The sequence below is a fragment of the Thamnophis elegans genome, chromosome 15, assembly GCF_009769535.1.
Source record: "Thamnophis elegans isolate rThaEle1 chromosome 15, rThaEle1.pri, whole genome shotgun sequence".
Classification (NCBI taxonomy): domain Eukaryota; kingdom Metazoa; phylum Chordata; class Lepidosauria; order Squamata; family Colubridae; genus Thamnophis; species Thamnophis elegans.
The window spans coordinates 17,030,977-17,051,296 of NC_045555.1; the positions used below are offsets into that span (position 1 = coordinate 17,030,977).

Genomic DNA, 20,320 nt, shown 5'->3' on the forward strand with positions numbered 1-20,320 from the left:
TCTTTATGTCCTTTTTAGCAGAGAATGGACTTTTTGTTTCTATCCAATGAAGCAGGTCTGGTAGAACGTCAGCAAATTTAACTTGGCAAGGAAAAGAAAAGAAAGAGGAATATAATCCATCCAGAAAGAATAACACAGCAAGGAATAACAGAATAACAAGAGTTGGAAGGGACCTTGGAGATCTTCTAGTCCAACCCCCTGCTTAAGCAGGAGACCCTATGCCATTTCAGACAAATGGCTGTCCAATCTCTTCTTAAAAACCTCCAGTGATGGAGCACTCACAACTTCTGAAGGCAAACTGTTCCACTGGTTAATTGTCATCACTGTCAGGAAATTTCTCCTTAGTTCTTGGTTGCTTTTCTCCTTGATTCATTTCCATTCATTGGTTTTTGTCCCGCCTTTTGGGGCTTTGGAGAGTAATTTGACTCCTTCTTCTTTGTAGCAGCCCCTGAGATATTGGAAGACTGCTATCATGTCATCCCTGGTCCTTCTTTCTATTAAACTAGACATTCCCAGTTCCTAGAAGATTGCTATCAAGAGCCATGGGCAACATAAATGATAGCAGTCATTCGGATAGTGGGAGAAAATAATCATCAAAGACATATGACATCCGCTCCTAGAGACTCGTAATGAGCAGCAACGCTGTTACCTTCCCATCTAAGGTGGTCCTAATTTTTCTACTTGCGTTTTTACATGCTTTCGAACTGCTAGATTGGCAGAAGCTGGGACAAGTAACGGGAGCTCACTACATTAGGGATTCGAACCGCCAAACTTTTGATCGACATCTCAGCATCTTAGCCACTGAGCCACCGCGTCCCTAAAAGCGTTCCGTGCACCTTCGGCATTTAGTCATGCCGGCCACATGTGCATGGAGACATCTTCGGACAGTGCAGACTCTTCAGCTTTGAAACGGAGATGAGCACCACCCCCTAGAGTCAGGAACGACTAGCACATATGTGCAACGGGAACCTTTACCTTTAATGAACAGCAAATCCAAAATGATGACCATCTACAATTTCAGCTATCTATAATAAAGAACCACCAATTCATTTTCTGAGGTTCGAGAAGTTGAATATACAAGAAAGCGAAGTGTTCCACTTGCAAAGGTCAGTACTAAAAACAGGAAGGAGAAATAACCGCAATTGAGGAACAGAGAAAGAAATAGATTTTTTGAAGCCAAGAGATCCAGGAAATGTCAGTCTTTGTGGACATTTGTCAGATACGAAGGATTGGAAGGATTGCATAAAGGAAGAGATATTTTCTTAAAACGTTTGATGCTCGATCAAGGCTTGTTTATGGCTGAATCTAATGTGCTTTTTCCATTTATTAATGTTTTGATTACTTTTTTAAAATTTGCTTTAGTTGCATCTGCTCGGTTTATAAACCATTTTACTGTGCCTAGGGAGGAGGCTAGAACAGTGTTGGCAAAACTTTTTGGCACACAGCGCCAAAATGGGAGTGCGCAGGGACGACGACGACTGGAAAACAGAAGAGCAGCTCCCTGGTGCGCTCGCCTGGAGGTGCTAGAAACCGGAAGAGCAGTTTCCCGGCATGCATGTGCACGCTGAGAAGCTGAGCTTCCAGTTTCCGGCATGTGCATGCATGCCGGTCATCTGGTTTCTGGCATGTATGCATGCTGGCACACATGTGTACTCCAAAACCCAGAAGAGCAACTGGCAACGGCTGGTGTGCCCAGATAGATGGTTCTGTCATGCCACTTCCAGCATGCGTGCCACAGGTTCGCCATCACGGGACTAGAACATTAGGATGTAATATGCATTTTCTTATTTATTACTTTAATGCAAATGATCTGGCATTTTAGATAACTTGTCATCGTGTCCCTTATTATTCCAGGGAATTTAGTCATTACATTTCCATGGTTATGAATTTGAGCCTTTCCATATCTTGGTTGGACCAACGAGGGAGAAAGGACCCTGTTTACACTTAAGATTCATAGCTTGCTTTTCTTCCAAGAAGTGAAGGGGCTTCTATAGCAATTTATTTTCATTTTCTCCTGATATAGCAAGTGTTTTGACTTCTGTTTGGGATGAGAAGGAGCGGTCCAAAATCACCTAGGTGAGTTTCCACAGCGAACAGCTAACTTGATCCTGGGTTTCTCCATTTCTAATCCAACTTTTTGGCCCATAATCTGTAGGAAAAAAATTGATCCAATTTGGAGACATGACCCAATACAAGATGCACGAAGGCCCGAATGTCCTCCGCAAATAAATTCTGCAAAGGTGAAGAGGAGTTGAGGCCATTTTAGCAATTTTAGCAATGCAACAAATGGATAGAGCAGCAGGGATTTCCTGCAACGTGTCTGAAACATCGTTGAATGGCTTACAACAAAAATTGCAAGGCAGTTGTGGAGGCTTTTCTATTTGAATCACCAATATTGCGATGAAAAGCTAGAGCTGCGTTAAAAAGGGAACTGGGGTATCTTTTTTCAACAATAACACACACAGCTGGCAGTTCAAACAGCTTCTTTATTAAGAGCCAAGGTGGCGCAGTGGTTAAATGCAGCACTGCAGGCTACTGCTAGATCAGCAGGTCAGCGGTTCAAATCTCACCGGCTCAGGGTTGACTCAGCCTTCCATCCTTCCGAGGTGGGTAAAATGAGGACCCAGATTGTTGGGGGCAATATGCTGACTCTCTGTAAACCGCTTAGAGAGGCCTGAAAGGCCTATGAAGCGGTATATAAGTCTACTGCTATTGCTATTGCTATATTGCTCCAAATCTCCCCAAATGCTCCCACGTTTCTGGCAAGTCCCAGAGCAGAGTGCTATCAACACACCTCCACCCCCACAAACCTCAAGCAGCCTCTGGCTGCAATTAGTCCAGCCCAGCACTGTCTGTGTCTCCTTAAGTTTCATTCCCCAGATGTGCCTGGTGAAGTAACCTGCTCTGTTTCCGCTGATCATGCCTTCTCTGCATTCTCCAAGCCCTTGGAACAGGAGAGGGTGGTTCTTGCTCCTCATCTGAGCTTTGTCTCTCCAACCTGCCTCTGTTCCTCCCTGCCTGCAAGCCTTACTAATTACAAAAAGCCTTTCCTGGACTGACTCTGCCCTCCCCCAGTTTCCTCCAAGGTCAATGGAGCTGCTCTCTCACTCCCTGTCAGTTCTTGTTGCAGCCCCTCTTCCCCCGCAGAGTCAGACTCCGATGGGGGCATGACACGACTGCAGAAGAAAACATTGTGCTGCATTTTAAATAATAATAGTTTCCCCCAAACTGTAATGGCTTTGAATATATTGATTGATGGTCTACTTATTTTATACCTTTTGCAAAGAGATTGCTGGGACTGGGTACGTCTAGTTTAATGAAGAGAAGGGCTAGGACATGATGGCAGCCTTTCAATATCTGCCACAAAGAAGATTGGGGGGTCAACTTATTCTCCAAAGCACCTGAAGATAAGACAAGAAGCACTGGAGGGCAGGACAAGAAACAATGGGTGGAAACTAATCAAGGAGAGAAGCAACCTGGAACTAAGGAGGAATTTCCTGACAGTGAGAATAATTCTTCAGTGGAACGACTTGCCTCCAGACATGATGGGTGCTCCATCACTGGAAGCTTTTAAGTAGAGATTGGACAGCCATTTGTCTGGAATGGTAGAGGGTCTCCTGCTCCAGCAGGGGATGGGACTAGATACAGTGCTCCCCAAACTTTTGGGCACCAGGGACCAGTTCCATGGAGAGAGTTTTTTCTGTGGACTGAAGGGGTGGTGATGGTTTCACGTGCCGACAGCATCATGTGGATGGGGCTATGTTTGTTTCCATGGACTGGTTTCTGGCATGCCACGGACTGGTGCCAGTCCATGGACTGGGGGTTGGGGACCCCTGGATTAGAAGATCTCCAAAGTCTCTCCTCTTCTCCTTTCCCGTCCTCTCCCCTCCCCTTCCTTCTTTCTCTTTCCTCTTCCCTTCCCCCTCTCTCATCTTCCCTTCCCTTCGATTTTCTCTTTTTTCTCCACTCTTTTTCTCTTCTCTCAACTCTTCTCCCTCTCCCCCTCTCACTTTTTCCTTCCCCCTCTTTCTTTTCTCTCTTTTCTCCTCTCCTCCCCCTTCTGTCCCTTCCCCTCCTCTCTCTTTCCCTTCCCTTCTCTCTCTTCCCTTCCTTTCCTTTCTCTTCCCTCTCTTTCTCTTTTCTCTCTTTTCTCCTCTCTTCTTCTCCCCTCCTCTCTCTCCTGTTCTTCAGGAACTCGACAGTTTGACAATTTCTCTTTCCTTGTTCCCATTCTCTCTCTCTCTCTCTCTCTCTCTCTTTTGAGCCTAGATAGGAAAACTCTGCATTGACAACTGCATGAAGTTTTACGGTGTCAGCATCACCTACAGCTTAGAGAGTCCAAATGTCAGCTGCTACGCGGTGGAGGTGGCTCCAAGCCACGATGACAAGTACGGGATTCTCTACGTGAACAACTCAGCCCTGCTGCAGAGCCCCGAATGCAGAGTAATCCACTACCCTGTGCTAGCTAAAGAGGAGTGGAGCAGGAAGGAAGCTTTCGCTCATCTTACTGTCATACTTGAAGGATCACGTAAGACTTTTGATGCTTCTGGAAAGCTGCAGTTTGGGTTAGCCTTGAACAGGAGGGTGGTGTTAGTTGATATACAACAGACCCTGCAAGTAAAGAACAAAGGGATGTTTAGCCCTTGCCCAGTTCTTGCTGGGATTGCGACAGAGATTTTCATGATGAAATTTTCCCCTGCTCTAAACCGCTTGTTCCCTTTCACTTGTGAAAGAAATTAATCATTGAAGTTCCTAAGGCCAAGACTCTGGTACCACTTCTTTTATTGTTCAGTCAGTTAAATAAGTCAACTTTGTTTAAGCTTTTACACAAGAGGAAATACAGAGATAGCAATAGCACTCAAGACTTATATAGACTTATACTTAAACTTCACAGTGCTTTTACAGCCCTCTCTAAGCAGTTTACAGAGTCAGCCTCTTGCTCCCAACAATTCTGGCTCCTCATTTTACCCACCTTGGAAGCATGGAAGGCTGAGTCAACCTTGAGCCGGTCAGAATCGAACTCCTGACAGTGGGCAAAGTTAGCCCGCTATACTGCATTCTAACCACTGAATAGAATTGATTATGGGATGGAATAGAATACAATATATTAGATTATGGAATGGAATGGAATAGATTATGGAATGGGATGGAATAGATTATGGAGTGGGGTGGAATAGATTATGGAGTGGGGTGGAATAGATTATGGAGTGGGATGGAGTGGAATAGATTATGGGATGGAATAGAATAGAACAGAATGGAATAGAATATGAAATAGAATGGAATAGATTATGGAATGGGATGGAGTGGAATAGATTATGGGATGGAATGGAATAGAATAGAACAGAATGGAATAGAATATGGAATAGAATGGAATAGATTATGGAATGGGATGGAATAGAATATATTATGGGATGGAATGGAATAGAGTAGAATAGAAGGGACCTTGGAGGTCTTCTAATCCAACCCCCTGCTTAGGCAGGAAACCCTATAGTGTTTCAGACAAAAGGCACAAGTAAGACATTTCCATACTGGGCGTCCGTAAAGATTCTCAGTCACCCAGGTAAAATTGTCTGGAAGTTGAATCATGGTCACTGGACTTCTTTTGGTTTGAAATATTTTGGTGCTTATCCAAGGAACTTCTTAGTGCAGACTGAAGAAGCTACTTGGATAAGCATCGAAAAGTTTTGAACCCAAAAAAGGAAAGAAGTCCAGTGGCCGTGACTCAGGTGCCATACCAGATATAGAAACATGAATGGATGCATCCAGTGATGGGATTCCAATAATTTAACAACGAGTTCTCTGCTCTACTGACTGGCTGGGTGGGCGTGGCCAGGGGTGTGTGACAGGTAGCACCTGGCCTCCTGCAGCTTCCTGGGAACAAAAACGGGCCGCGTGGGGACTCCTGGAAGGGGCGGGGCAGGAAGGGCAATTTAACAACTGGTTCCCCCAAACCGGCTGAATCCCACCACTGGATGCATCCATATATTCATTGGGGATTACCCAGCCAGCCTTGGCTGATCTCAGAAGAAGCGAAGCAGAATAATTCCTGGGGAACACTTGGGTGGGTGAACACCAGCTTCAGCCAGGGCTGAAGGCTAGACTAGGAAGTCATTAAAACATCCCAGAAGAAGGAAAGAAGTCACCAAAGAAGTTGTATCACATGCCCCATGAAGTCAATCACTGGCTGAAGCCTTTTCTATGTAGGAGAAGGGTAAGAGTTAGGTAAGAGTTAATCCATTAACTCATACCTAGTACCTAGTCAGCAATTGTTCTAACATAGGCTTCCTGAGACAGTAAAAATCACATGTTTAGTCCCCAAAACCTTCTTTTTATTTAAACAGCTGTGAATTATGTTCATTCACAGCCCGTAATGAGTTATAAACACTTTGTGAAGAGTCCAACAAAAGTCTGCCACAGTCTTTCGGGATCAGGCTGATAAGCACCCACCTCCCTTGAAACGATGCCAGAGACCTAATTGCCAATTAGTTTTGCAAGGCCAAATGGAGCACAGAGTCAAAACGGAGCTTCAGAGTTTAAACCGACCAAAACGAACAAAGTTGCTTCCTGCAAAAGCTCACATTTGTTTGCTCCTCTCTTATATCTTATGGGAGGGGTCAATCATCTCTAAGCCTTACTCTTTAAACCCCTTTGGTCTTAATTGTTCTTGCTTTCTGGCAGCTCTGCGCATGCGCGCACTGGGAACAAGCTCCCCCTCTTCATCTGCCTCGCTGATGTCAGACTCCAGAGGCTCTGGAGGCAGCACATAACTCCCAGATGGCCCTGGCCCCCTCTCTGCCTCCAACGGAGAGCCCTCATCCAAGCTTTCTCCAGACTCTAGGACTGGCCCAACCTCCTCACTGTCAGACTCTGCTGCCAGCTCCGCAGGCCGCCAGTGGACCACAACAGCAATGTAGTGCTGAGCATTAGTTAACTAGATATTTTATTTTGGAGTCGAGCAATAACTCTTCTGAACTGGAACATTATGCGTGACCCTTATTTTTCGTGCCCGACATTAGTGGGTTGTAAAGGATTTCTGCAACACGAGGGTGACGGCAGTACCCCTGATGTTCTTTGTCTTCTCAGTTATACAGAATGATAAGAACTGTCCAGACTCCTGTGCTATGAGCAAAAGGCGACCTGAGTGTGAAGAATGTGGAGGTTTTGGAGTACTGATGGGAAAATGCCAGTGGAGGCAGGGAAGCGGGAAAGGTATGTTTGCATATTGGAAAATCCGCCTTGGGGCTAAACCGCATGGGCAGCAAATGCAGCTTTGTGGAATGTGTGTGACCGACATTTTTCTTCAGATTAACTGACTGTTGGTTGTGACAAGAATTGGCCGACCAGTTTGTCATCAAAGCCTAATACAGGTTGAGAGAAATTTGTCTAAAGTCACCCAGCCAGCTTCTCCATGCCTAAGGTGAAACTAGAACTCAGTCACCTAGCTGGCTTTTATGCCCAAGGCGGGACTAGAACTCACAGTCTCCCTGGGGATTGGACCACAGTCACCCAGCCAATCTTTAAGCCTAAAGCGGGATTAGAACTCACAGTCTCCCTGGGGATTGGCCCACAGTCACCCAGCCAACTTTTATGCCTAAGGCGGGACTAGAACTTGCAGTCTCCCTGGGGATTGGCCCACAGTCACCCAGCCAATCTTTAAGCCTAAAGCGGGATTAGAACTCACAATCTCCCTGGGGATTGGCCCACAGTCACCCAGCCAACTTTTATGCCTAAGGCGGGACTAGAACTTGCAGTCTCCCTGGGGATTGGCCCACAGTCACCCAGCCAACTTTTATGCCTAAGGTGCAGGGGTGAAATCAACCTACCTTCGCTACTGGTTTGCAAATGTAAGCATGTGCCACCTCCGTGCATGTGCCACTTCCGTGCATGTGCAGGATCTTACGCGCATGCACAGAGTGTCAAAAATGGGACATGATGACATCTGGGTAGGTGGGCGGAGCCTGCTATTGAGCCTGCCTGGAAAGGTAAGTAGAACAGCGGGGGGGGGGGATCCGCTGTGCCAGGCGATTTAGATTAGCAGGAAATCCAACGATTCTAGCTAATATAAATTGCGCATCACAGCTGATTGTCAGAAATACCAATTTGCCCGAACCGGTAGCGTTTTTTTTACTACTGGTTCAGGTAAAATGGTAGCATTTTTTTCTACTGATTTGGGTTAATCAGTCCGAACCAGTAGCATTTGACCTCTGCTAAGGTGGGACTAGAACTCACCCTGAGGGTTGGCTCACAGTCACCCAGCCAGCTTTTACATTTAAGACAGGACTAGAACTCCCAGTCTCTCTGGGAATTGGCTCACAGTCATCTGGCTGGTTTCCATGCCTAAGGTGGGACTAGAACTCACAGTCTCCTGGATTGGCCCAGTGTCACTTAGCATTGTAAGGTTTATAAACTGTGGGGTCCTTGGTGCTCTCTGAGCGTGGTGGTTTCATTATCCAACTAGAGATAACATCATCAGTGCATAAGAAATTAAATAACACCATGATTATATTATCATTATAGGGACGTGGTGGCTCAGTGACTAAGATGCTGAGCTTGTTGATCAAAAAGGTTGGCAGTTCGGTGCTTCAAACCCTAGCGCCATATCATGGAGTGAGCGCCTATTACTTGTCCCAGCTTCTGTCAACCTAGCAGTTTGAAAGCATGTAAAAATACAAGTAGAAAAATGGGGAGCACCTTTGGTGGGAAGGTAACAGCGTTCAGTGTGCCTTTGGCATTTAGTCATGCCGGCCACCTGACCACAGAGACCGTGCTGGCTCTTTGACTTAGAAAAGGAGATGAGTACCACCCTCTAGAGTTGGGAATGACTAGTACGCATGTGCGAGGGCAACCTTTACCTTTACTTATATTATCATTGCAAAAGAAGCTACGTATTTGACAAAGAAACCTCAAGTATTATATCACACAAGCAATTAAGGAATACAAAATAAAGAGAAAGAAACTCTTACTAAACTCCCTCAAGAAGTACCACCCCCTAGAGTCGTGTTCAAGAATAGGTTTGAATTATCTATGCATTGCTGGGCATTCAGAGACCATGTTCTGATTTTAGGAATAACCACCAACTACTCCACCTGTACTCCAAGCATCAAGACATGTCCAGACGGCATTTGCGATGCTGTAGAGAGCAAAGATAAGAGAATCTGCCCTCAAGATTGCACAAGTATGGACTTCTTTTTTTCTTTTAATTACTATTGGCTTTGATGCCTGTTTGGGTTCTTTCTCTCCCTAAGTCAACGGGTGGTAGCATCTGGTGGATGACTTTGTCTGAGTTCAGGGAGGTAAGATGGGTCAAACCAGAGGAATGCTTTGATGGACAACTGCTGGAAGAGCTGAAGAAGCTTCTTGGATGAGAAGCAAAACGTCTTCAGAGAAAAACCAGAAAGTTTCTTTCTTTCTTTCTTTCTTTCTTTCTTTCTTTCTTTCTTTCTTTCTTTCTTTCTTTCTTTCTTTCTTTCTTTCTTTCTTTCTTTCTTTCTTCCTTCCTTCCTTCCTTCCTTCCTTCCTTCCTTCCTTCCTTCCTTCCTTCCTTCCTCTCTCTCTCTCTCTCTCTCTCTCTCTCTCTCTCTCTATCTATCTATTGTCAACAAGTACAAAGAAACAAGTACCCTGCTTCCCCGAAAATAAGACCTCCCTGGATAATAAGTCCAATCGGGTTTTTGAGCGCAGGGGCTAAAATAAGCCCTCCCCGAAAATATTGCAACACAACAGCAGCAGCCATGAGGTGACCACGCTCGCCTCCTCCTGCACCTCAAACATAATAAGACTTCCTCAAAAAAAAAGGCCAAGCGCTTATATCGGGGGTAAAAAGAAAATAAGATCCTGTCTTATTTTCGGGAAAACATGATATCAGTATAGACATAGACATGGACACATGCAAAAATGGCACAGATAAATGGATAAAAATAAGGAAAACATAGCCATAAACACATAAATGAGTACAGATAAAGGGGACAGGAGAACAGGGATGGTAGGCACACTGGTGCGCTTATGCACGCCCCCTTAGGGACTCTTAAGAAATGCGTAAGGTCCACGGTAGACAGCTGAAAGTAAAAGGTATGGGGGTTAGAGGAACTAACAACAGGCTCAGTTAGAGTGTTTCAGACATTTACTACTTTATTGCTTTAGTTCGGATGCTCTTGGGGGGGGGAAAAAGCAAGGAGTGAGCAAGGAGAGATTCAACCTAGAAATGAGAAATTTTCTGACAGTGAGAACAGTCAACCCATGGAATGGAAGTTGCCTTCAAAAGTTCTGGGAGCTTCATCCCTGGGAGCTTTCGAGAAGAGACTGGATTGCCATCTGCCGGAAATGGTGTAGAGCAGTGATGGTGAACCTATGGCATGCATGCCACAGGTGGCACGTGAAGCCATATCTGCCGGCACAGCTCCAGTGCACATGCGCACACCAGCCAGCTGATTTTTGGCCATCTGGAGGGCTGAGGGAGGCCGTTTTCGCCCTCCCCAGGCTTCAGGAAAGCTTCCAGAGCCTGAGGACGAAAAACAGGCCCAACGGGAAGGAAATGAACCAAGCCCAAAGTTTTGAAACAAACTTCCAGTAGGCCCATTGGGCCTGTTTTTTTGCCCTCCCCAGACTCCGGAGGCTTTCCTGAAGCCTGGGGAGGGGGAAAACAGCCTCCCCCTGCCTTCTGGATGAAATATCAAGCTCAGCTTGGAGGCGAGCAGTGTGGTGCGTGTGTGTGGGAGTGTGTGTGTGAGCATGGAGGGGTTGCGCGCGCAGGCGCATATGGGGGGGCACTTTGCATTATGGGTGTCGGCACATGCGCTATCGTGCACTCGTGCTCACATTTTTGACACCCAACAACAAAAAATGCCATCACTGATGTAGGGTCTCCTGCTCTGGCATGGTGGGTTGGACTAGATGACCTACAAGGTCCCTTCCGATTCTGTTAATCTATTAGGGGTCAGTTTTCTCACTCAGACTTGCTTCAGCTGTTTTGATAAGCCAACGTTTCCAATATTCATTTGGAAAAACGCCATTTTGGTACTGAGCGCTGCATGCCTCGGTTAAATTTACCTCAATCTGTCTTTGATTTAGGAACCAACATTATTGGAGGTCATCTGAAAGGGAGCCTTGGAACTGGAATCAAGGCAGGACACGGAGTTTGTCACTGCTTTCCAGGAATAAGCTGCTACTGTGCGAAAGATGATATCAGGGGTACGTCTCAAGTTGTGAGTCTCTCATTGTATCGCTGGAGGCTCTAGCATTTTTGTGGCTCTTAAACCAGTGGTTCCCAATATGGGGCCCGCACCTCATGGGGGGGGGCAATTTGATTTTTAATAGGGGCAATTCAAAAATGAGCTATTAACTGGGTTTTTGAAAGCCCGCTAATTGTTCTAATTATATTATATTATATTATATTATATTATTATATTATATTATATTATATTATATTATATTATATTATATTATATTATATTATATTATATTATATTATATTATATTATATTATATTATATTATATTATATTATATTATTATATTATATTATATTATATTATATTATATTATATTTTTTATAATATTTCTTTAATTCCAATTATATTATCTTATATTATATATATAATATGTATATTATATGTTGCATTTGTGCTGATAAATAAATAAAGGGAGACTAGTATAGATCTATTTCAAGCTATTTAGCTCTCATCAGCTAGCCATACCCTTACTGGGATTCAAACCTGGGCTGTATTACACACATACACATACATACATACATACATACCAGGGCTGGGTTTCGACCGGTTCGCACCGGTCCCTGCGATCCGGTTGGTCGCCGAACCCGGAAGTAAGTAACTTCCGGGAACGGCGAAGCCCCCCCGCGCCCGCACGCGCCCGCACACCCGCACCCGCTCCTTACCCGGTTTTTTCGAATTTCGCGCTTTCCACGCCTGCGCAGAACGCCTGCGCGATCCTCCAGGAGCAGCTGGAGCATCGCGCAGACGCTAGTACGCATGCGCGTGCCGCACGCGTGCGCGAGGACGCCGCGTGTGTGCACGCGCGCGCCACGTGCGTGCGTGCGTGAGGACGCCGCCGGCCTCGTTCCAACCGATCCGGTTGGAACGGGGCGAGAAACCCACCCCTGATACATACATACATACATACATACATACATACAACTGCGGCAAGGAAGGTTGTAAAATGGGACAATACTCACTGTCCTGCTTAGTAACAGAAATTTTGGGCTCAATTTTGGTGAAAAATTATGGATTACCCATAGTTAGCGAGATCAGGAGTGACAGCGGTATGGTGGCCTAGTGGGTAAGATACTTGCCTCCTGGGCTGTTTTTACATATTAGGCAGTTATATTAACCTCTAAGCCACAAGCTCTCCTCCCTTATCAGCTGAGCCAAGGGTGGAGCTGAAAGGCAAAAGGGAAGCAGTATGCTCCCTCCCATATTTGGGCATACCAGGTACTTTGACATAACACACAAACACACACACACACACACACACACACACACACACATCTATATCTGCTATGAACTCCATGTAGGCATCAGGAAGGGCATCTAGCCAATAAATGCTCAGCTCCACCCTACCCCAAATTAAGGGATTATGGGATCATAAAAATGGGGAGCAAGATCAGGAGTGAAAAGAAGAGTCTCAGATATTTCTTCTTTCTTTGCAGATCCTTTTTGTGATGACATGTGCAAAATGGTGATTGCAGGTGGAGTCCTGCTCTCCTTCATTATCTCAGTTGTCCTTTCTTCCTACTTCATTCATCGATACCACAAGAATGCGCCAAAAACACCCATCGCCTCGGCAGAGATGACCTTCCGGCGGCCGGCTCAGGCCTATCCCATCAACTACTCATCCAATAATGTCCGTCGACCATCAATGGACTCCGAGAACCAAATGTCAGTAGATGCATTTAAAATACCTGTAAGTTCTTCTCATTTTCAGCTGCTTAATGAGGAAGATATCTTGCCCAGGTTTTATCTGATGCTTTGCTTCATTGTGAGACAAGCATGTCCCTGAGGGACTAGAAGGTGGAGGGGAAAAGGAATGTAAAGAAAAGAAACAATATGTCTGTGGGTCTGTGTATCTGTCTGTCTGTCTGTCTGTCTAGCCAGCCAGCCAGCCACAATATCTACTTATCTACAGTATCTACCTACCTAACTACCTACCTATCCATCCATCCACCCACCCACTATATCTATCTACCTATTTAGAGTACCTATCTCTCATCTTTCTGTGTCTGCTTGCCTCACTCATTATAAAAAACTATTTGTGAAAAAGAAAAGTTAAAGCTAGCAAAAACTACCTTGGACTCTCTGAGAGCTAATCAGGCTGGATGGTCAGCTTGATTCCAAAAAGACCTTTTCACCTGAAAAGGTTTTTTCCAGCAATGCATCCATCTACCTGCATCTTAGTTGTGCTTTTAATTTTTCCCAAGCAATCTAGTGAGCTTTAATCAAACAACTCCTTCAACTTTATTTGCCATTGTGTTCCATGCCAACATTTTATACAATAAAGCATTTGTTTGAGGGAGGTGTATGGTCTCCTGCTTGAGCGGGGGTGGGGGCGGGCGTGTGTGTGCGTGTTGGACTAGATGACCTATAAGGTCCCTTCCAACAATGTTAATCTTAAAATATAGGCACATGCAGAGGGGGGGGGAACATAATTTCTGGCTGCATTCACATTTTTTAAATAAAACAAGCATAAAAGGTGTTTGTGTTTCTAAAAGATAGCAATAGCAGTAGACTTATATACCGCTTCATAGGCCTTTCAGGCCTCTCTAAGCGGTTTTACAGAGAGTCAGCATATTGCCCCCAACAATCTGGGTCCTCATATGCATCAAAAGATGCATATATCAGGGTATTTCCATTCTTTTTTTAAAAAACTATCTTAAAGAAAGCTGCATATAAACATTCAATATGTTTGGTGCTCTGAGCCTTGCGTTTTCTTGAAGACGTTTCATTACCAAACTAGGTAACATCATCAGTGTAAACCTCAGATACAAATAATCTCTTCTATTGGTTTAAAATTCAATATATAATGGAGGTGTGCATGTAATAGCTAGCAGGTTTTATTTATCTCCCCCCTATTTCTGATTGGTAAATTGAATTATTTTCCTTGTGGGTGGCTTAAAAACAAAGAAAAATGTGGAATGGATTAAGAAGTCAGGAACTTTAAAACTAACATTGCCTAGAGTTAATGCATTGATATACTAGCTGATTAAACAGAATATTTATAGATTGCAATTAGATGTAAGGCGGGAGACCGAAATACTCTAGAAAGTAAAGTTGGGTGTTATTATTTAACACCCAACTTTAGCAACGGGTGGAAACTAATCAAGGAAAGAAGCAACCTAAAATAAGGAGAAATTTCCTGAGAGTGAGAACAATTAATCAGTGGAACCACTTGCCTCCAGAAGTTGTGAATGCTCCAACACTGGAAGTTTTTAAGAAGATGTTGGATAACTATTTGTCTGAAGTGGTCTAGGGTTTCCTGCCTAGGCAGGGGGTTGGACTAGAAGACCTCCAAGGTCCCTTGTTAGTTTATTCTATTTGCAAATCACGGGTTTCCATGTGCATTTTGTGATCTGACCATATGAAGCCTGTATGAGCAGCAAACATTCCACATGTTTCTATTCCTTACAATAGTTTATTTGTTAGTTATGTGCTTTTGATAGAGAGCACAACACATGATTGCTTGTTCTACAGGAAGGAGCAATTGGATTACAGTTAACTAGTTTTTTTTCTTGAAGCCTGCAATCAATTATTTTAATGTTTCCTAGCAACCTCAGCCAGCAATTTCCCCTTGCAGCTGCTAACAACTGTGCCAGTGCGATATATCAAATTTAGTTCTTCGCCCGAGAAGAAATGTCATTGTTTAAATGAAAGCAAGATTTGATTTGTTTTTTAAGAAGCAAATTGAGATCCGGTTGTCATAGTCACCCATTGGTGTCTTGAATGACACAAAGAGAAAGAGAGAAAGCACACGCACACACACACAAATTTGCTTTACAATACTTAGTTCTTTAAATAGCCCCCAAACGGTGAAGGCACAAGGACTTGGCTCCAACTTCATTTCCAGACTGTATTAGGTGTTAAGTTTGCACACTAGTTACTTGTTCATCTTCTCCATCTTCCTTGATTTTCCAAGGGGTCGGTGGTACAACTGCATGATCGACAAAGGAGCATATTTGGAGTTGACACAAGGGGTCCTCTCTGAACTTGCTTGTTTTCTTGCAGACGTTTCATTACCAAACTAGGTAACATCATCAGTTTCGGCGTAGTCATTGAAAAAAGTGATTTATAATCGTTTTTCACGCTTACAACCATGGCAGCATCCCCATGGTTACGTGATCAAAATTCAGACACTTGGTGTTCTGACCCACCAGCGGAACTGGCAGCAGATTCGGACAGTGAGGAGGTTGGGGAGGAACCTGGGCCAGTCCTGGAGTCTGGGGAAGGCTCTGATGAGGGCTCTGCATCAGAGACAGAGATGTGGCCAGGGCCGTCCGACAGTTATCAGCTGCCTTTGGAGTCGGATATCAGTGGGGCAGAAGAACTGTTGGAGCCTGTTCCCGATGTGTGTATGTGCAGAGCTGCCAGGAGAAGGGAACAGCTAAGGAACAAGGGCTGACTCGGAAGTAAAGCCACAGGTGGACAGTGAATGGCCCCTCCCATAGTGAATAAAGATGAGCAAAAGGGGCGTGGAGTTTGCAGGAGACAATTAGTTCAGTTCATTAGAGTGAAGATCTGTTCCTGACTTCTTGCCAAATAATTGCTGCTACAGAGTGGCGTTTGGAAGATAATGGCCTGGCAGCTCTCCAAGCTTGATAAAGGTCTGCAGTTGTAAAAATCTCTGGAAAGTCTGTCGGCCGGGACTTTGCTGGAGAGGAATTCACTTTAAACTAAATAAAAGGGATTTTATCGGGACGAGGAGTCGGCTTTGTGTTTTTGGGAAGCCTAGGTCAGAACACTTGGCAACTGACTCGTATTTATGACAGTTGCAGTGTCCCCCGGGGTCATGTGATCTCCTTTTATGATTTTCTGACATGCAAAATCCACGGGGAGACCCAGATTCGTTTAACAACCACGTGTGACTACCTTAACAACTGCAGTCAGCCACTGAACAATGTCAAGAAAGATTGTAAAACAGGGCAAAACTCCCTTAGAGCCACTGTCTCGCTTGGCAATACAAATGTTATGCCCAATCGTGGTCGTTAGTCCATGACTTATTCAAGGTTTTAGGAGCAATAAGAACTGTACCCAACTCAGTTAAGAACTGAAAAAAAGTGAAAAAGAAAACATAAGCAGCCCCCAAAGTGCAAACCAGGAGTATTTAGGTATTAAGAGCAGATGTTTTCCATGGAAGACTTATGTTATTTGTTTGTTTTCATCAGCAGCTTCCCAGAACAGAAAACCAATTGTCTGGGATGAATAAGGTGGCTTCTCAAAAATAAAAACCCCGCTGTTCCCCTTCGAGTTCCATAAATCAGCACAAACTATCTTTACAAACACCCTGTAACTCCCTTCTTCCTGGCACCAAGAATACTGAGAGGATTTAGGCAGATTCCAGCGTAATTGTCACCTACTATTTATAAATGTTAAGTTCTCCTGGTTGTATGGGGTAACTGTCAAGCCGCCTGCAGTTGCAAAATGTAGACCTGGGAACTCTTCTAATCAGCCACCGTGGACAGTGTGTTTTAAGGTCTCAGCACACACTGCTGAGTGAGCTCCTGCTATTTGTCCCAGTTTCTGTCAACCTAGCTGTTCGAAAGCAATGTAAAAAATGCAAGTAGAAAAATAGGAACCACCTTAGGTGGGAAGGTAACAGCGTTCCGTGCGCTTTCGGTGTGTAGTCATGCCAATCACATGACCAGGGGGACGTCTTCGGACAGTGCTGGTTCTTCAGCTTTGAAACGGGGATGAGCACCGCCCCCTAGAGTCGGGAACAACCAGCATGTATCCTAACCTTTACCTTTTAGTTTGCAGGAGGCCATCACAGTTGAAAATGGAGCCTTGACGAGTAATGTCGAGTTGGCCATGCCCACCGTGGCCACGCCCCTGACCACCCCCCCCCCCGCCCCTGAGATCAAACACAACCCTGATACAGCCCTCAATGAAATTGAGCTTGACACCCCTGGTATAGACTCTCCTGCTTGAGCAGGGGGTTGGACTAGAAGATCTCCAAGGTCCCTTCCAACTCTGTTCTTCTATATTCTATTTTCTTCTTCTCTCTTCTATCTTCTCTAGGCAAACTAAACTGTCCAGTCTAGACAGGGGAAAGCTCTTTCCTGGTTTAAAAACTGCAATGTTCTTTTGCAGCTTTTAAACATATGCATTTAAAAGATCCTTTGATACGTGTGGTTGACTGGTTTATATTTAATGTCAGTGCGATAGTGGGGATGTGTGTATCAGACCCTCACTCACTTATATTTGGCCTGTATAAAACAGCCCCGGTTCTCATTTTCTTTTCAATCACTAACTGAGCATTATTCTGGTGTTTTACTGCTATCTTCTGCCTACATTCAGAAAAAAAAATCAGTAATTATAGTAGCAGAAGTAACCTGGAATTAAGGGGAAACTTCCTAACAGGACAATAAACCAGTGGAACTGCTTGCCACCAGAAGTTGTGGGTATTCCATCACTGGAGGTTTTTAAGACGAGATTGGACAGCTACTGTCTCAAATGGTATAGGGCCATGATGGCGAACCAGCACAAAAGCCATCTCCCAGCTCAGCTCCACTGCGCCAGTTGATTTTTGGGTCTCTGCCGCACATGTGGGAGAAGCTCGCATATGCGTGGGGAGGAAGGGGGCACATGCGCAGGGGGCGGGAAGAGCACAGGGTGTTTTTAGTCCCAGGAAGCTTGAGGGAGGCCAGCTAGGCCTGAAATGGGGTGCGGGGGAGGGTATGGTGCCCCTTCACAGCCCATTTTTGGCCCAAGGAGGCTTCAGGGAGGGAGGGGATCGCACTTATGCATGGGGCTGGGGGAGTGCAGGGGGTTGTGTGTGCATGTGTAGGAAGGGTGGGGCACATTGCATTACGGGTGTGGGCACGTGCAATTTCAGCGCACAATGACTCTACACCAGTTAGCCATCACTGGTGTAGAGCCTCCTGCTTTAGCAGGGGGTTGGACTAGAAGACCTCCAAGGTCCCTTCCAGTTCTATTCTGATTGAGGTTTCATTATCCAACTAGGAAATACCATCAGTGCAACAAGGACCCTTCAACAGTACTAATCTTGTGGTCTGAAAGAGTGAAAGATACACCTAACAGATGCACCTACAAGATGTGGCTCGGTTTTGGTTCTGTTAATCTTTCTCCTCTTCCTTTCCTTTATAGGAAGATCCCAAGTGGGAATTTCCTCGGAAGAACCTGGTGCTCGGCAAGACTCTTGGCGAGGGAGAGTTTGGAAAAGTTGTCAAAGCGACAGCCTTCCGACTCAAGGGCAAAGCTGGCTATACCACGGTGGCAGTGAAAATGTTAAAAGGTAGGTTCCTCCCTCTGGGAAATTCTGAGAATAGCAATAGCCGTTAGACTTATATACCACTTCACAGTGCTTTCACAGCCCTCTCTAAGCAGTTTACAGAGTCAGCCTATTGCCCCCCAACAATCTGGGTTCTCATTTTACCCACCTCGGAAGGATGGAAGGCTGAGTCAACATTGAGCCTGGTGACTTTCAAACTGCCAAATTGCAGGCAGCCGGCAGTCAGCAGAAGTAGCCTGCAGTACTACACTCTAACCGCTGCGCCGCCACGGCTCTTATACAATAGTTTGGTCATGAAAACAGCCGTCTATTTCTGTTCCATACTATCTACTTATTAGAGGAGACATATATCTCACCTTTAATGTGGGAACTGAATGTGGCATGTTTGAGATTCCTCCCTAATTTTATTCAAAAAACAAACTATGTGCAATCACTGTTGGCTGCTTTTGTGTCGGAAGCACTGAGGTTGAAAGGATTAGCCGCTCACACCAGCGTTGTCCAGGGGATGCATGGTTGGGGGCATCTTTTACGTCACCATTAATGTTCTCACCAAAATGGTACCTATCTATCTACTTGCAATTACTCACTTTCGAAGAGAGACAGAGACACATGTGGCTGCGAGGAGTCCAGCAAAATCGACTTCAAAGCGAGAAGTCCAGGAAGGCAAAGGAACAAGTCAATAAATCCACAGAGCAAGGAAGAAAGCAATGAGTCCATTAAGACAAAGTCCATCAAACAAAGACTATGTTCCTGCCTCCTCTCCACTCTCCATGCTCAGGGATCAGGAGGAGGTGGACTTTGCTCATCGCCTGAACTCCATCACTCTTCATCTCCACTGCCCGCCCTCTCTGGTTCATCCTGTCCCCATTCCTCCATGAGGACAAGCCATCCCAAGCCTGAGGGGTCCGGGGCTGCCTGGTCCTGCTCTTCCCTGTGTTCCTTTGAAGCCAGCGAGGCTGCCCCAATCAACCTCCATCAGCCACAGCTCCGGCCCATCCTCCTCCACGGAGTCAGTCTCCAACAGGAGCATGACAGCTAGATTGGCAGGAGCTAGAGCCAATGACAGAAGCTCATCCTGCCCCACAGCAGCTCTTGGATCTCGAACATGGGCTTGCTGATTGTAAAGCCAGCGTTCTAACAACATGAGCAACCATGTTCCCTAACCATGTGAGGCTGAGAGATAGCATCATCGTCATTAGTCCCTTTCTCACAAAGTGCATAGGGCAGCTAGCTTCTTCCAATGAATCCTATCCCTGGTGGCATCTTCCCATTTGATGTCCTCTGTCCATAAGTCATCTATGAACATCTGACACGAAGTTTTGGATACTCTACCCTGACTCTGCTTTCCCTTTGGCAGGTCCCATCTTAAGGTGTACATTGCTGTGCTTTCCTTTACACTGTTCTGTGTGCCCTGAAAACATTAGATATTGTATGAACCCACAACCCAGTGTGACTGAAGTAGCTGTTGTGGCCTGCCAGTGGCCAGCGGAGCTGGCAGCAGACTCGGACAGTGAGGAGGTGGGGGAGGAACATGGGCCAGTCCTGGAGTCTGGGGAAGGCTCTGATGAGGGCTCTGTGTCAGAGGCAGAGGGGGCCAGAACCATATGCCAATTATTTTCAGAGTCAGACATCTGTGAGGCAGATGAACAGCTGGAGCCTGTTCCCAGTGTGCGCATGTGCAGAGTTGCCAGACAAAGGGAATAGCTAAAGAACAGGGGTTGACTTGGGAGTAAATCCACAGGTGGATGGTAAATAGCCCCTTCCCATAGGGAATAAAAGAGGAGCAAGAGGGGAGGGGAGTTTGCAGGAGACAATTAGTTCGCTTAATAGGTTTGTGACTCTCCGAG

At 45.3% G+C, this 20,320-nt stretch overlaps 1 protein-coding gene across 1 annotated transcript in view; it reads left to right on the top strand.

The window, feature by feature from the left end:
- Positions 1-20,320, top strand: part of RET (ret proto-oncogene) — an 80,007-nt gene that overhangs the window by 36,553 nt on the left and 23,134 nt on the right. Inside the window, exons 7-12 of the mRNA XM_032232232.1 lie at positions 4,270-4,528; positions 7,084-7,209; positions 9,065-9,175; positions 11,068-11,187; positions 12,661-12,914; positions 18,329-18,476. Coding sequence (XP_032088123.1) covers positions 4,270-4,528; positions 7,084-7,209; positions 9,065-9,175; positions 11,068-11,187; positions 12,661-12,914; positions 18,329-18,476 — 1,018 coding nt within the window. The remainder of the gene's footprint in view (positions 1-4,269; positions 4,529-7,083; positions 7,210-9,064; positions 9,176-11,067; positions 11,188-12,660; positions 12,915-18,328; positions 18,477-20,320) is intronic.